Source organism: Lupinus angustifolius, chromosome LG09 (assembly GCF_001865875.1).
Source record: "Lupinus angustifolius cultivar Tanjil chromosome LG09, LupAngTanjil_v1.0, whole genome shotgun sequence".
Taxonomy (NCBI): Eukaryota; Viridiplantae; Streptophyta; class Magnoliopsida; order Fabales; family Fabaceae; genus Lupinus; species Lupinus angustifolius.
The window spans coordinates 20,220,441-20,236,487 of NC_032017.1; the positions used below are offsets into that span (position 1 = coordinate 20,220,441).

The following is a 16,047-nucleotide window of genomic DNA, read 5'->3' on the forward strand; positions in this document are numbered from 1 at the left end:
TAACTACCCAAGGGCATATTAGGTAAGTCTGGTTTATTTTATTTCAACCAAACTCCCCTTTTTCCCCTTTTATACACATTTGTCACCCTTGGCCTGGATTGAGCTTTATCACATTGCTTGTATTCAGAAATGAAGAAAATACAGTCAAGTGCAAGGCAATACGTTCAGAGTATTTTTAACAGTCATGAAAGGCATAAGTTGCAATTGGAGTCTCAGAACAGCAAGCTTGAGTTGCGGAGGATTGAATTGGAAAAACGTGAGGCACATAATGAAATTCAGAGGAAAAAGTTGCTAGAAGAGATTGATGAGGTATACTGATTTTCTTACCTTTTCTGCATCTCTTCTAACATGCTGTTATTGAGATTCATGTCAAATGAAGATTGAAGGAGAAAATGTGGTTGAAGGGAAATTAGTTATTATGATGGTTGATCTTTAGATATTTTTGTGACTCAAAGAAGGAGTTGGCAACCAAGGTTAATCATTTTTCCATTTATACTTATCAGGTTTGATGATCATCAAATGATTGCTTTTGGAAACAATTGTCTATTGACTTTATGGACAATTAAGTCCAAGAGATAATGAGAACGTAATCAAACCGTTTTTTTTGCTGGCCATAAATGCACTGCATGACATAAGTTTTAAGTATCTGACTCTCTCCCCACCCCCACTCACCCACACGCGTGCATGCACACATTTTTTTGATGTTGTATTATGCGCTAGTTTTATGGGTGATGTGTATTGCATTCAATAACTTCAGGGTGCATACTTTCTGCATCTTTGATTGTGATTTGGGTGAATTCCATGCCACCACTAATATTGAACAATTATGATCAAATCATAATTATAATTATGCAGTACTCCATCGCGTTGTCATGGGCTACACATTTTATAAGATGAACTTCTTTTAATATCCTTTAAATATAGTTTTGCATTATTTGTTTTCTCCCAGTCATTGATATCCTTTGATAATCTAGTAAAGAAGCTTGTAGAAGACTTTGTTTAACAAAACTGTTTTTTATGGTCTTTTTAGAATGCAAACAGCTCTCTTCAAATGGCTGTTCTGGAGCACCACAAGGCTAAGGAAAATGTTTTTAAACTGGCTGCTGATCAAAAGGTTTGTGTAACCTGTTTATTTATGACCAAAAGTATCATTCTCAGCATCAGACTAGCACATTGTTAATATTTGACTATCTATTTATGCAGCGGCAAAAAGAGCAACTCCATGCTAAAATCACCCAGCTTGAAAAACAATTGGATATGAAACAAAAACTGGAAATGGAGATTCTACAACTAAAAGGAAAATTAAACGCCATGAAGCACATGCAAGATGATGGAGATTTAGAAGTTCTGAATAAGTTGGATGCTTTACAGAAGGATTTAAGAGAAAAGGAACTGTCACTTCAAGAGTTAGATGCATTGAATCAGACACTGATCATTAAAGAGCGTAAGAGCAATGATGAGCTGCAGGAAGCCCGAAAAGAATTGATTAACGTAAGTCCCCCCCCCCACACCCACACTCCTCCCCAGGGAAAACTGTAACTCTTTCCATACTGTTGATTATTTGAATATCTGTTCAACAGAGTCATGTTTTCTTAATTCTCTCATTTGAATTCCTAGCTGTAATTGTAATCTGGCCCCAGTCATGTTAAAGATGTTGATTTTGCTTGCCCATTTAAATTGTAATATGAATTAAGCATGATTTTAATTGATTGATGAGACTGTATGGGTATCTCAAAAAGCCAGAAAAAAATGTTTTGAAGTACATGGTTATAAGCAAAACCCTAATGTTTCTTTGACATCCAATTAAAATATATATTTACCCAAAAAATTGTTTGATGTATGGGCCTACCTAGTGGGATTAAAGCTTGTTTGTTGCTGTTGTATGGGCCCGTGTTATTAAAGCCTACCAACACTTTTGGCCAGTTATGGTGTTTTTTGGCCAGTTATGGTGTTTTTTTAACTATGGTATTTTCTGGATTTTTTATATTACTGTGCCATCTGGTGCATAAATTGTAGATCATGGATATTATGCTCTGAGTTTTTCTTTCATTTCTTTAGATTTATTGGATTTTTATCTGTCGCAGAGCATTAAAGATATGTCTATTCGTGCCACTGCCAATATTGGTGTGAAGAGAATGGGGGAACTTGATACTAGACCATTTGTTGAAACTATGAAGAAAACATATAATGAGGAGGACGCAGAAGAGAGAGCTTCAGAACTGTGTTCATTGTGGGAAGAGTATCTAAAAGACCCGGACTGGCATCCATTTAAAATTACCATGATTAATGGGAAACATCAGGTGTGACTTTTTCAAGCTTTTAGAACTCCTGAAGTCTTCCTGCTTCACTCTTAAGTCTTAATCAAATTTGTGTCGTTCTATTATAAGCACTCTGCATTTATCTGTATGCTGTACTGTTGTGTGAAGACAAAGTCCTTGATGACTACTTGGCTAGAAACATAGAGACGAGGAAGTAAATTTAATCCATGTAACTTGGGTAGTTAGATACTAATTACTATGGTAGAAATATTTGCAGTAGCAATCATGTGATTCTTTCGCCTTGTATTACCTAAGGGCATGCTATTTTGGTCCTTTCACTTCAGGACCTATATTTTTATGTTAGGAACTGCGGTTACTAAAGTTAAGGGAGATGAAAAGGATTGTAAGGGAAGAGAGAACAAGGGGCGGAAGAGGGAATATGGCTGTAACAAATCCGGCTTATGTGGCAAGGGATGCGGGAAGAAAGGCAAATTGTAGTGGGGCAAGGGCAGAAGGGAGTGAAGGGACCTAGTAGAGGTATCAGATCTTTATCATGTTCTGAAATTCGGCTTCTATTTAGAAGAATAGAGGTGAGTAGGATAGAACACACTATATCACTTGGTCATATAGGTTTCCTTACCATTTTAAGAGAGAATAGAAGCATAGAGAGGGTGAAACCGTGTGCCTAAATTGCACAACAGACAACTAAATTTTATATCATTGCCTAACACAACCTTCACCTTTTGTTCGGGATTAGGACTGGCTATGTATCCTTTTATTTTATCCAGGTTTAGGAATGTATAACATCAAGCAGATTATGTATATTAAGACAACTGAATTTATATTAGCATAATATAATCAACCTGGTCAATGACTCTAGATACTATATGCGCACTGAACTCAGACATTGATACTAAGTTGCGAGATTATACAATAATTATTTGGGTTTTGTTAACCAGCAACTTAAAAAAAGGTGTATTGGAAACTAACTCCACTGCTTAGCTATATAATGAATTCATCACATACTGAGACAAAGTTACTCTTTTAATTGCTTATTAGGGCTGAGGTTAACAAAATCCTAATTATAGATCCGATATATTCATAATGTGGTTGGATCGCTGGTTTGGTTCATTGTGCTTGTTTCAAACATGAACAATGCTTCTCCAACTTTCATTCATCTTTATATCACAAATGTTTGTTAGGCACATGCTGCTACTCTGCTTTGGGACAATATATTTTCAATATAGCAATTTGATCTATTCAAGGGTTTTCGATTCATCATTTTACCTAAAACTATACTGCATCATTTTCTAATATATTTTCCCAGTAAAATTTATCTGCTTTGATGCCTTTTTTACTCTCATTTCAGGAAATCATAGATGATGAAGATGAAAAGCTGAAGGGACTGAAAAATGAGATGGGTGAGGGAGTGTACAAAGCTGTTGTTGCAGCATTGAGAGAGATAAATGAATATAATCCAAGTGGGCGCTATATATTCTCAGAATTATGGAACTATGAAGAGGGAAGGAAAGCAACTTTGCAAGAAGGAGTGCAAGTTCTGTTGAAGCAATGGAAAGTGCAGAAACGTGAGAGGTGAGAATAATGTGAAGACACTTTGTAGTAGTTGATAATAATTAATGAAAATAAGGTACCTCATTTTTAATTTGTCTAGAGATATTTTGTTGAGGTGATTTAGTTACTGATTTAATGATTGCTATTGATAGACTCATATCTTGTAATTTATATTGAGATTTGTAAAGGATATGTGAAAAATATACAAAGATATGGGAAGTGTATTTTTAATAAGGGTTGCGAGTTATATTTTGAATGAAACGGAAGGGAAATAAAAGGCTTTACAGTAAAAAAAATATATTTTTGAAATGACTTTGTGAGAAAATGTATGTCAATTTGATCCAATTGATTGTATAACCAACAAAATGGAGCATGTAATGGTGATTCAAAGTCATGGTTTACAATGCCTATCATTATTGCTTGCTTGCATTGCTCACATCAGAAAGTTATGAAGTCTATACAAAATTATATTGTTGTGTAAATGTGTAAAATCAAATGCCACTTCATTATTTATTTTTCTAACATTGATGTTAGTATAGTGAGCATTATTATGAATATGGTAGTAAACTCCAAGCTATTATATTTCTATAAATTTTAAGATACAGTTGTTTAAATTTATTTTTAGTTTGGTCTTTTTTTATAATTCTTACTTTGGTCTTTGCTGCATTTAAAGATGACATGTGGCTATTTATTTATGAAAAAATATCAAATAAAATTTACCTACCTATTGGGTATATAATTATAGGCCCAAAGAACAACGATATACTAGACAATGAGTATATAATTATAGAGATCACATCTTCTGTTTTACAAATTGTAGCACTTCATGTATCATTAGAATTATGAACTCATTTTTATGGTTGGGTGTGTTCTCTTTAAATTGAGTTCACAATTCTAATAACATGACAACTTATTATTAGTAATACGCAGGACTAGTACAAGAAACTGGTACATACTATTTTCACTTCCTTCACCACCCTCAATAGAAAAATGAAGCCTAGTAACAAAAGTTTTGATTATTTGAGCAAATCATTAATGATGTATACGAATTCTCTTCTGGTCTACAGAATAAAGATAAATACCTGATTTAAAATATGAAATAAAAATTCCTTTTAATGTGGTCTCTTGACATCCTTGTATTTGAAAAATATAAAATTCTAAGAATTTTTAGGTTGTAATTAAAATAGTGAGTAACATAAATGCCAAGCTATGTTAAAAAAATAAAGAAAACAACTGCAACTTACATTCATATGGAACACTTGTATTTCATATCTATAATCAATACACTGAGTCACACATCATGGCCAAAATAAAAAATAAAAAGAATATGTTTATCTTCATTATGGGGTTCACAAATTCATCTCATGACACATACTATCCACCAAGCTTTTCTTCACATGTTGTATGTCATGTTCCACTACTACATTTGGCGGCTACCATGCAAATTGTACACAAAATTTGCACATCTCTACAAAAATATAATTTAAAATTTGACTATAAATTGTGAATATATTCATGTTCATTTAATGATTTGACATCTCCAACTGTCAAACTAACTATAACCCACATGTTCCTTATTGATATGGATTTGATGAGAGTCATGCAACATAAGATTCTATAAGCATCAATGAGTTTATATTCCTTTTAAATGGCCATGGTTTTCTCTTGTGAGTTTTCTAATTATTCAAGGAACACAATGTAATGTTTATATTCACAAGAACCAATTCCCCCTCCTTATCCAAACTCATCAGAAATGCTGAGTATCACAGGAAAATGCATAAGTTTTCACTTTGATGTCTTAGCAGATTATTGTGTGTGTTAAGAAAGACAATTGAGATAACTTACATTGTGTGTGTATAAAAAAAGATGATAGTTATTATAACAAAAGAAAATAATAAACCTTATTTGGTCCCTATTGGGCATCAACACTCAAATTCCTATTTATAATTTGAATTTCCTTTTCTAGACATTTTTCGTTAAGATATCTAAATACTTTGCAAGTTTTCCGGTCAAATATTCAATAGGTAAGCTTTGAAACTTTTCTTAAAAGTAAAAACGTAATCATACTTTCTATTAGTTTATAAGAAAAGATAATACTTTTTTAAATTATATGGCAAGTAAAGACAATATATAAATATACAAAATTTAAAAAAAATATATATATATAATTCAAATCTAATTAATTTTGTTAACATTTATAATTCATTTTTTTTATAAAATAGTTTATAACAAAGGATATCCCTTTACTGTAAGGAACTAATTCTCTTCAGGATGTGTGACTATTCATCCCAACAAATGTCACTTCCAAAAATTGAATTATTAATATTTTGATCATTCCGAGATCTATTAAAGCCTTACATCACTAAACAAAAGTCTTGTTAGATATATAATACTTCATGAAATCACTCTAGCAATATATAAAAAATAATAATTTTACAAATAATTAATCTAAAAAGTTAAAGATAATTCAAACAAATACTTACAATTCAAGTATCCAAGGTGTAAGTGAGGGTTAAGATCAATAAAATAAAAAAGTTAATAACATTTTAAAGTTTTCATTTTATATATGATTTTAATAATTATAACTAAACGTGTAAGAGTTTTTCTTAGATTACCATCATACCATCTATTATTTATATGTTCATTGTTCACTCTCATATGAAGTAATAGTTATGAGTAATGAATAATATTTTAACCATATAAAAAATTATACTTGCAATAAATAAATATTAATCTCTTTATATATTAGCATAAATATATGTGGCATATAAGTTGGGCCAAATTCCTTTTGTGTTACATAAACGAGTGAAAAATTATCAACAAGACATATATTTGGTGGTGTAAGGTTTCACTAAATTATCATATAAATAAAAAAGTTAAAAGTTTGATTTCTAGAAAGACAATTATCCACCCAAAATAAATTAATTAAGGTGAAGGAATACCAATAATTCCATCAAAAAATTAAGTGAACAAACAACTTTGATTTCTAACATTGCAGTCACATTTCACTTTAATCAAGAATAGCCTTTGACACTAGTTAATTAAATCCATTCCATAAGACTTAACTAAGTGACATCATTAATTATTATATTTTTTGTTTCCCATATATATCCTCATACAATCTTCTATGAACCGAGAACATCCACATGATATTCATATTTAAGGTTAAAATAGGATATTCATATTTAGAAGGTACATAATTGAATAATGATTATTATGTTGAGGTCTAAAAATAATGTAATTTTATAACCAAAAATAAATAAAGCAATTTTCATCACAAAATAACTTTTTGACATAACTGAATGATGACTATTTTTCATTTATTATTTATTAGTAATTAAAATAAATTGAATGTAATATCTGTAAAGATTTATATTCTTTAATTTATATTACTAATATACAAATATTCAAATATGATTAAATAAACAATAAGTATAAATTGTGTAATGGTATGTGTTGTTCAAAGTTGATGTCACCTTCATTTATTCATTATTTCTTATTGACTGGAAAAACATGAATCTGATATATTAAAGTAAATTGTGATGACATCTGCAGAATAAAAAAGTACTAAATTCATATATAAAACTAATATGATATTGATCTAGTGATATAAAGTTTCATTGAATTATCAAAAAGGTTGTTGAGAGTTCAATTCCTATAAGCGAAATTTGTTAGAAGGAATAAACACGAATCTCGAAATAGATTAATTACTTCCCAAAAAAAAGGTGAGAGGTACGAGTATCAAAAAAATTATCAATAAAGATGAAAGTATTTAGGAGGGGTGAGCTTATATTGGCCGGACATGGATGGCTTTTTAAGTGGGTGGTGGAGTTGTGTGGACAAAAACTAGAAAAGAAGATTAAAAAAAGGGTTTAAGACAAAGACACTGTGCATGGTTTTTGTCATTTATAGCACTGTGGGGTTGGTGGCTTTTTATCCCTTCAAACTCCCAAATCCCAATCTTCTTTTATTCATTCCCATCCATTACATTTCTTCAAACAAAAATCATAACCTACAAAGTACAAACTGCTATTCCCATTCTTCTAAAGATCACAACTTTTTCTTCATTTTCTATTCCCAATTCCCATACATCTTTGCATTTCAGTACACAATTCACCAGGTGAGTTACGCTATGCAGATCGTTGCACGTTAAAGTTTCTGAATTTCGTGGGTTGTGCTAATTCTGCTTAGATACCTCACGTTCAAGTTTGGAGATGCAGAATTATGGTATCTTATACGCAATTTTGTTTTTCGAAGCTTATTTTTTCTCTTCGAAAATTTTGGGTTTTGGGATTGGGAGCTTGAGATCCGATCGTGAAATCTAGGCCAAGTTTGGCAACTGGGTTTTCCATTCATTTCAACTCTAAAGTTTTGATTTTTTGTTTTATGTGCATGTTTTTCTAGTTGTTAAGTTTCGGGTGTCCTTTTCAGATTGTTGATTTGGAATGAAATTCAACGAACGTTGAGAACCAGAATTGTTTTGTTTTAACGTTCACGTGGCACAATTAATGCACACCAAAATTCTGAACCCGTGAAAGTGTTTCTGGTTTTGCTTATGTTGCTTTCATTTTGCGGTGCATCTACCATTTAATTGTGTATTTTTTTGTATCATATTTATAGGATCTAATTTGTCTCCAATTCATCAGATTTTCGGTTTTTCTAGTTGAAGAGATGTGGATTCATCTTTCAGTGTGTTGTATGTACAGTTTTGCTTACTTATATGTTATGTACTCTGACTAAGTCACACACTCTTGAGTCAACATGGTAGTTTTTTTGTTTTCTTTTAAATATTTTCTTAATTGTTTATTTTTTTTCATTTTAGGCAGAAATTGTAATATACTTAATAGCTGGATGGATTTTATGACTGATTTTGCTGTCTGGCTTCCTTATTTAGTTATTTTCCACTGATTTTTCCCACCTTCTATGCCAAATTAATATTTTGATCTGTCAAATTTCCTTTTGCATTCATGCTATATGATTAGCAAGTCTTAGATTATTCAAGTAGCATACATTTTTTTTCTTGTAGTAGTTTATGAAGGCTCAAGAACTGTTTGGCACACAGAAATGTTTGGTTTTTTAATAAGTTAATCCTCCTTTGAAAATTGAAATTGTTGAAAATATCATATGATGGTGGTAGTGTGATATTAGTCATTCTAAAATTGTACTGGCTGATGTTGGATTTCTTTCATACCAGATGCAGCAAAATTCTAACATTTGATACATCGGTCTTCCTTCTTTTTAATGGCAGGACAAGGATCTGGCATTCTGATGCGTCTATTTAATTAATGAGTAATGTATGTTCGTGCTATGATGAAGAGGCTAGATTATGGATTCAGGGGCTTTCTTGTCCCCCCGACAGCTAGACGTCCTAGATCTACAAGAGTGAGTAATTGCAACAATTGCTTTTTCCCTTGGATTTGTGCTTTTAACTATATTCTAATCCCGTAAGATTGGAATTATTCAGCGGAGGGGTCCTTCCAAGAAATCAGCTGAGGTTGGCCAAGCTTGTGCCTTTGAACTGCTGGCATCTCTGGCTGGAAAGTTGTTAGAGGAGAGTGAAAGTTCTGCTTCTAGCAATGCATCTGAAGGAAATAATCACCCTTCCTTTAGCCAAAGTGTCGTTGAGAAGGAAAGGCAAGATGAAGTTAAACCGTTTATGGCGAAGGGAATTCATAATGGAAGTTGTGCAGAGTGTACTTTTAAGACTGAGATGGAATCACAAAAGAGTATTCAGAAATGTCTTGAACGTGCTGAGACTGATTGTGTTCTAGAACGTGTTTCAGTTAATGATAATAGTTGTTCAGACTGTTGGGAAAAGGTTGAAGCTGAAGTGAAGTTCAAAAGGTTCAAATGGGAGAATAAGTTTGAGCATCATTCTAATAGATTAGTAGAAATACCCGAAGATGTTAGGGAGTCTTGTGATGGTGTTATAAAGAATGGATTTAGGCAGGAACAGGAGGCTAGCAATTCAGGCTTCAAGGCGTCGCCTTTGAATAATAATTTTATTTTGACAGACCCTTTGGATTTGTGTATTAACTCACCTGCACTATTTGACTCAAACAGTAATGTTAAATCTCCATTTTGTGGGGGATTGCTTCCCAGTGCTTCCTTTTCCAGGCATGGGAATGATAATAAGTTAGGTTTTAGAGATGATGATGAAAACTTTTTACGGTGGAACAGAGTTTGGAGCAAGTCGAAAGCTTTTAGGCCTCCACAACGCCGCCGAAGAATTAGGAAGCTGGTGGCTTCCAAGCGCTGGAAAGTAGCTCCAAACTTAAAGGACTGTGAACATTCTAGAACTGGTAAGGTTGTCGACAACTTGCCTGCTATCAAATTCTTCATTACCTGATGTGTATTAAGTATGAGTTTGGTTGTTTTGTTTTCCCCCCACTAAAAGTGATATTGAATTTGCAGACGAGGGAGTAAAACCCCCGTATCGTAAGAGGAAGACTTGTTATAGTTTTGTTAGATCTCGGCATGGCTCTCTTTTCAAGAGAAGGAAATACTTTGGTTGGGGTTCAGTGATAACTTCTGATGGGGGATTCAGCAGTGACAGTGTATCTAATTCACCAGTTAAAGGAATGGATGGAAACAACCTTAACGCATCTGCAAAAGTGCATGTATCTAAAGATTCTCATGGTAATTAGCTGTGTGATGTTCATTAATCTTGGTTTGCTTGATTTTTGTTCCACCCTTAAGGAATTGATGTTTTGTGTATACCTCATGTACAGTGAAGTTTAGCATAAAGTCTTTTAGGATACCAGAACTTTATATTGAGGTGCCTAAAACTGCAACAGTTGGCTCATTAAAGGTATGATTATACAGTTTTAGTCTTATTTTTGTGATGAATTATTGTTTTTTGTGGGGCTCATCTCCACATTCAAGTGGCTATCCTGATTCCTGAACACACCGTAGATGCATTTTTATCTTCTATAAAAAATAGAGAACAGTCAAGGAAGCAGTGATGGCAATGCTTGGAGGTGGACTGCATCTTGGTGTTCTTCTTCAGGGGAAAAAGGTTAGAGATGACAACAGAACTCTTCGGCAGAGTGGTATTTCTTGTGAAGAAAGTCTGGATAAACTCGGTTTCATGCTGGAGCCCAGTTCCATGCAAGCTTCTCCATCAGTTTGTGTTGGTGATCCTTCTCCATGCAAAACTTCTCAGCTTGTTAGGTGAGCATAAGTTGATACCATGGTTTCTTTTCATCACTATAGCTGATTTATGGTGACACACTTATGATAAATGGACAAAGCTAGAAAGACATTTTTTTACTGTTAATGTTTCCCAGGTCTCAACAACTAATGTCGTAATTTGATTTTTGTAGGTCCCCAGAAACTCCTGTGTTAGGTTCCGGGGTTACTAATGCCTTACATGAGTCCTCCTCGCTGACAAATAATGGGAACCTTGTTGAAAGTAATCATGACTCAAATTCTTTCGCCACTGACCCTATAGCTGACAAAATAACAACAGATTCCAGAGCGATAATTACTGTTCCAACTAGGGGCACAGAAGCATTAGCTGTGGTTCCCGTGGGTCAGAAAACCAGACACTCTGAGCTTGTACAGCGTCGAACCCGGAGACCATTCTCTGTTTCTGAAGTAGAAGCACTTGTTGAGGCAGTTGAGGAACTTGGAACCGGAAGGTTTGACGTTTATCAGCTTCACATATACACAGACAGTAAAACTTGGTTGCTGACAATGTTTTCATGGTGCAGGTGGCGTGATGTAAAGTTGCGAGCTTTTGAGAATGCAGACCATAGGACTTATGTTGACTTGAAGGTACTCTCGTATATAATCTTAGACAATAGACAGTTTTATTTCTCTAGAAGGGTTAGTTTTTCTAGAAGGTACCATACAAATGCTTTGAATTCATTGTCCTTTATAGTAATAAATAGAATGTTGCAGTTGTTATACTGTTTATATTTACTGAATGATTTGGCCTATTTGTGTGTGCAGGATAAATGGAAAACATTAGTGCACACTGCAAAAATCTCTCCTCAACAGAGGAGAGGAGAGCCAGTCCCTCAGGTTCTCTTGGACAGAGTCTTAGCTTCTCATGCTTACTGGTCTCACCACCAAGCCAAGCATCATGCCAAGCAGCACCAAATTGGAACCATGAAAAACAGTGTTGATTGCATCCAACCACATGTGATGGATGATGTAGAAAGAAAGTTATGTTGTTAATTTGCAACTGTGGAAACACAAACTTGTACATATTGTGAATTTGTGATTCAATTTCAGTAACATTTTCACACCAAATTGGTTGACAGCCTTTAGTTTCATGCAGGTTGGCAATTTGTAAATGTTTTGAAGGAATAAGGTTGTTCTAACAGTTACTAATGTCCTTTGTTTTTTTTTTATAAATACAATTTCATGAAAGTGTACAAATGTTATAAGAACCTGACAGCATAACAGAGAAAAAGGAAAATGTTCACCTATGTTTCCTTTTTATTTGGTGCATTTTTTTCCCATTTGGATTTTACATATTTATTTATGTTTGCTTAAAATGAATGAAGTCAAATTTCAATCTATTTCGTTGATTGTTGACTGCTATTAACAACCTCCATGGGGATGATAATTTATTTTCATATGAATAACTCGAAATTGAAATAATATAACTTATCATTTATTAATATTAGAGACAGTGTATAAAATTTTTATATACTGTTGTTGTCAGTACATATAATTTTTTCAGTTACCAAATCTGAATGAATTTGATCACTGTAATTAATTAATTAATCAACTCATTCTGCTTGTAATACTATTTTCCAATAAAAAACATAGTATAATATGTAGTATGTATTAATAATAAGATTGTTATTGAATTCCACTCTTCTCCATAAATTATTTGAGAGCTCTTCAGTTTGGAGGATGATTGAAACACACTTATTTAAATGACTTTACACTTGATAACAAATAATTTTCTTCACATTTCCATATACAGATAATTACAAAAAAGAATAATGAATTTTTCCTCCATCTATAATAACTCATTCCTCACTCATTTTCCATGCAAGAGGCTTGAAGAATCATCGAATTTGGGTACGACCCATTGACCATAGACCAGTATCTTTAACAGGGGTCTGAAACAACATGAGACATGAGTCAAACAATGAGGCATAACAAGCATTGCATAGTATAAAAAACATTGCTTACAGGTGCTTTCATTGATGGGAAGACATTCCAAAACCGCAGTGTCTCATCCCCTGCACCAGTAACTATTGTCTGCAACATGATCCCAAAAATATAAGTTAGAAATAATAAGCAAGAACCATTTCATAAAACTCATTATGAAAGTCATAATATGTGTGCCTTTGCTTTTTATTAGAGAAAAAAAATGTATGCCGATTCCTTATGAGTTTTATACACTGTTGCATCATCTATCATTTCACATTTAATCATCATTGACTATTCAAAAGAATATTAATAATACAAATGAATGGTGGATAATGTATCCATGACTATATAAATCTTTACATAAACATATTATGGTGTTTTAATGTGCACAACTTTTCATTTCATTTACATGTATTTGTGTGCATCAGTACCATGCCATAAGGATATATGCATTACCTGACCATCAGGGGACATAGCAAGGTAAAGCACTCGCATGGTGTGGCCAGTGAGAGTTGCAACCTTTGCCAATGATGGATATTTCCATACCATAATCTGATTCTGTGAGTAACCATGAGTACTCACTATCTCATTTACATTTTTACTCCAAGCAAGGTTACACACCTGCATGATCATACATTATATTAGTGTAAATATGGATTCTTGTAATAGAAATCCTTGATTAAAAAAAATGAGTTCAGAACTAAACCTGGCTCCCAGTGTCAATGCAATTTAATTGATGTCCATTGGTTGTGTTCCAGAACCGAATGCACCGATCTGCAGTTCCACCACCTGATGCAAGGAGATTGCTCTGGTGTGGTGACCAAGAAATGGCTTTCACTGCAGCTGTGTGTTCTGTTAGTCTCAAAGCTGGTTGCTGAGAGTGCTGATTCCAAATCAATAGCTGCTCATACAAAACATGTTATTAAAGATGTAATAAAATGAAGCTTCCTTGTTTTACATTTTTATAAAGAAAAGGAAGAGGTATACCTGATTATCATTTCCACCAGATGCTAGTTCCCTGTCATCACTGGACCATTTCAAGCCACATACCTGTCACATTCAGGGATAAAAACAGATCGAGATTTGTGAACAAAAGCAACATAGGTTCAGGTTCCAAGTATATTCTTCATTTCCTTGTGTTACTTACCTCAGACTTGTGGCCAACAAGCTGGCTAATGTAGTCATTTGAAACCCTCATGTCATGTTGAAGTATGTTCCTATCCCTGCTGCCTGATGCTAGAATGCGCGAATTCCACGCCAAGACACCGGTTCTTGTCTGATGCCCACCCATTGTTCTTACCCTCTTACAGCGAGTTCCATCCCAAATCTATAGCATAAGTGAAAAAAATGCACTCTTATTCTCAATTGAAAACCTTCATCAAATAAATGTAACCATATGATATCATACAAAGGTTATCAGGTACCTGAACTTGACCAAGACATGTGCCAATGGCTATATAAGAACCCTCTTTGGTCCACTGGACTGAACACACACCATCATGAGGTCCCAAGTCACATAATCTGGTCACCTGAAAAACCACATTAACCAAATGTCAATTCATCAAAATTTAAAGTCATAATGTCATGAAATTGGTAATGTTAGCAATTATCTTTTCAGACTTACCTTGCTGTTTGAAGCACTCCAGAGATAAACACAAGTACCCAAACCCACAGCTAGAACATTCTGTGAGGACCAGTCCACTAGATTTAAGTAGAAATCGTCCTGAAGTGATGGAGCATCCAAAACCTACAGCCAAATTGTAATTTTTAAACCTTAACCATTTCATAGCATTCTTTTCTATTCATAGTCATACTTCATATTCTTTTTTCAATCTTAGTGTATTGTTACACCATCAGCTAGAAATTCAGCTGAACCATTAATACTTATTAATCATTACAATACATCTATTCAATTCAAACAATCAAGCTCTTTATGAAACAATGATCGAACCACACCACAATCATATCATATCAACTTATTTTAAAAAAACAAAATCAATTTGAAACTAAAAACAAAAACTTTTGGAAGTAATGAAGTAAAAGAGAAAGTTATACCTTAAGGGGTGTCTTGGGCACTTTGCGAGGAGGCTTAGGAGGGGTAGAAGTATCAGAAGAGAAATCATTGCGATGTCTTCCTAATGTAGATGGTGAAGAAAATGGTGAAGTGGGTCCACATGAATCAGTTTTGAATCGAAGAATATTGCTGCTAGGAGGTGATCCTAATCCACAACCTGCAGGAGAAGAAGAAGAAGGTGAAGCAAAATCAGAACCAAATAATTCAGCTTTTAACAATCTAGAATAAGCTTCATTATTGTTTCCTCCACCACCGTTATCTTTAACGGGTGAAGGTTTATCAACAAGGCCAAAAGCGTAGAGCCTCGAGGATGATCTGCAAGGTATGAATCTGTCACTGCATGTTGATGAGGATTTGGAGGTTGAAGAAGGTGAAGAAAGTTTTGATTTTGAAGGTGAAGAGAGGTTGGAAATGGAGAGTGGTGAAGAACATGAGAACGTGTCGAGATGAAGTGAGGTTCCGGACATTCCTGTTGGTAGGTTCAGACATGATTTTCTGGTCTTAGGTGACTCCATTGTCATTGTTTAAATGGAATGAAGAGTGAAGAGATAAACAGAGAGAAAGAGAGGTTTTTTTATCTTCTTCTTCTTCTTCTTTTAGGTGGAGAGTGAAGAGTGAAGAGTGAAGATGAAGAGTACAACGGTCATATCGTGGGAAGATTTATATCAGAATCTCGACCCAACATATAGAAAGGTTATTCCAACGGTCAAATTGTGCACTATTAGCTGTTGTAATACACATTTTATTCTGCCTTTGATTAAGAAATTTCTATGGGAGGATTTACAATTTCCATTTACATATTCATCATGCAATTGATTTAGACCCTGCTTAATCATCAAGAAATCCAAAAAGTCAATGGTTCAATTTCTACTATGAATACTTGTTGGGAGAAATAATAACACATCTTAAAAGAGATTAGTTCTTTACCCATAATTTGAGATAATATCATCATTGATATAAAAAAATATTCATCTAAATCCTATTGTCTTTAAATGGACCCCACAACTTATTTTACAATTCTCGTTA

At 33.8% G+C, this 16,047-nt stretch overlaps 3 protein-coding genes across 6 annotated transcripts in view; 2 read left to right on the plus strand and 1 right to left on the minus strand.

Annotated features, from left to right (window-relative positions):
* The window catches only part of LOC109356742 (protein INVOLVED IN DE NOVO 2-like), a 9,876-nt gene extending 5,811 nt beyond the window's left edge, over positions 1 to 4,065 (plus strand). For all 4 annotated transcript variants that reach the window (XM_019600247.1, XM_019600245.1, XM_019600248.1 and 1 more), the window contains 5 exons: positions 128 to 309; positions 1,031 to 1,114; positions 1,204 to 1,491; positions 2,085 to 2,300; positions 3,628 to 4,065. In XM_019600247.1, coding sequence (XP_019455792.1) covers positions 128 to 309; positions 1,031 to 1,114; positions 1,204 to 1,491; positions 2,085 to 2,300; positions 3,628 to 3,855 — 998 coding nt within the window. In that variant the 3' untranslated portion in view covers positions 3,856 to 4,065. The remainder of the gene's footprint in view (positions 1 to 127; positions 310 to 1,030; positions 1,115 to 1,203; positions 1,492 to 2,084; positions 2,301 to 3,627) is intronic.
* On the plus strand, positions 7,656 to 12,272 carry LOC109356744 (telomere repeat-binding protein 3-like). The gene is made up of 9 exons (XM_019600249.1): positions 7,656 to 7,950; positions 9,079 to 9,212; positions 9,295 to 10,132; positions 10,245 to 10,469; positions 10,562 to 10,641; positions 10,774 to 11,003; positions 11,156 to 11,473; positions 11,546 to 11,609; positions 11,787 to 12,272. The coding sequence occupies exons 2-9, from the start codon at positions 9,123 to 9,125 to the stop codon at positions 12,012 to 12,014; spliced, it is 2,073 nt and encodes a 690-aa protein (XP_019455794.1). The 5' UTR covers positions 7,656 to 7,950; positions 9,079 to 9,122; the 3' UTR covers positions 12,015 to 12,272.
* Positions 12,720 to 15,652, minus strand: LOC109357531 (protein FIZZY-RELATED 3-like). Its single transcript, XM_019601535.1, has 9 exons — positions 15,003 to 15,652; positions 14,572 to 14,694; positions 14,372 to 14,476; positions 14,095 to 14,274; positions 13,935 to 13,997; positions 13,654 to 13,848; positions 13,404 to 13,568; positions 12,987 to 13,055; positions 12,720 to 12,913 (listed from the first exon to the last, which is right to left on the minus strand). The coding sequence occupies exons 1-9, from the start codon at positions 15,540 to 15,542 to the stop codon at positions 12,860 to 12,862; spliced, it is 1,494 nt and encodes a 497-aa protein (XP_019457080.1). The 5' UTR covers positions 15,543 to 15,652; the 3' UTR covers positions 12,720 to 12,859.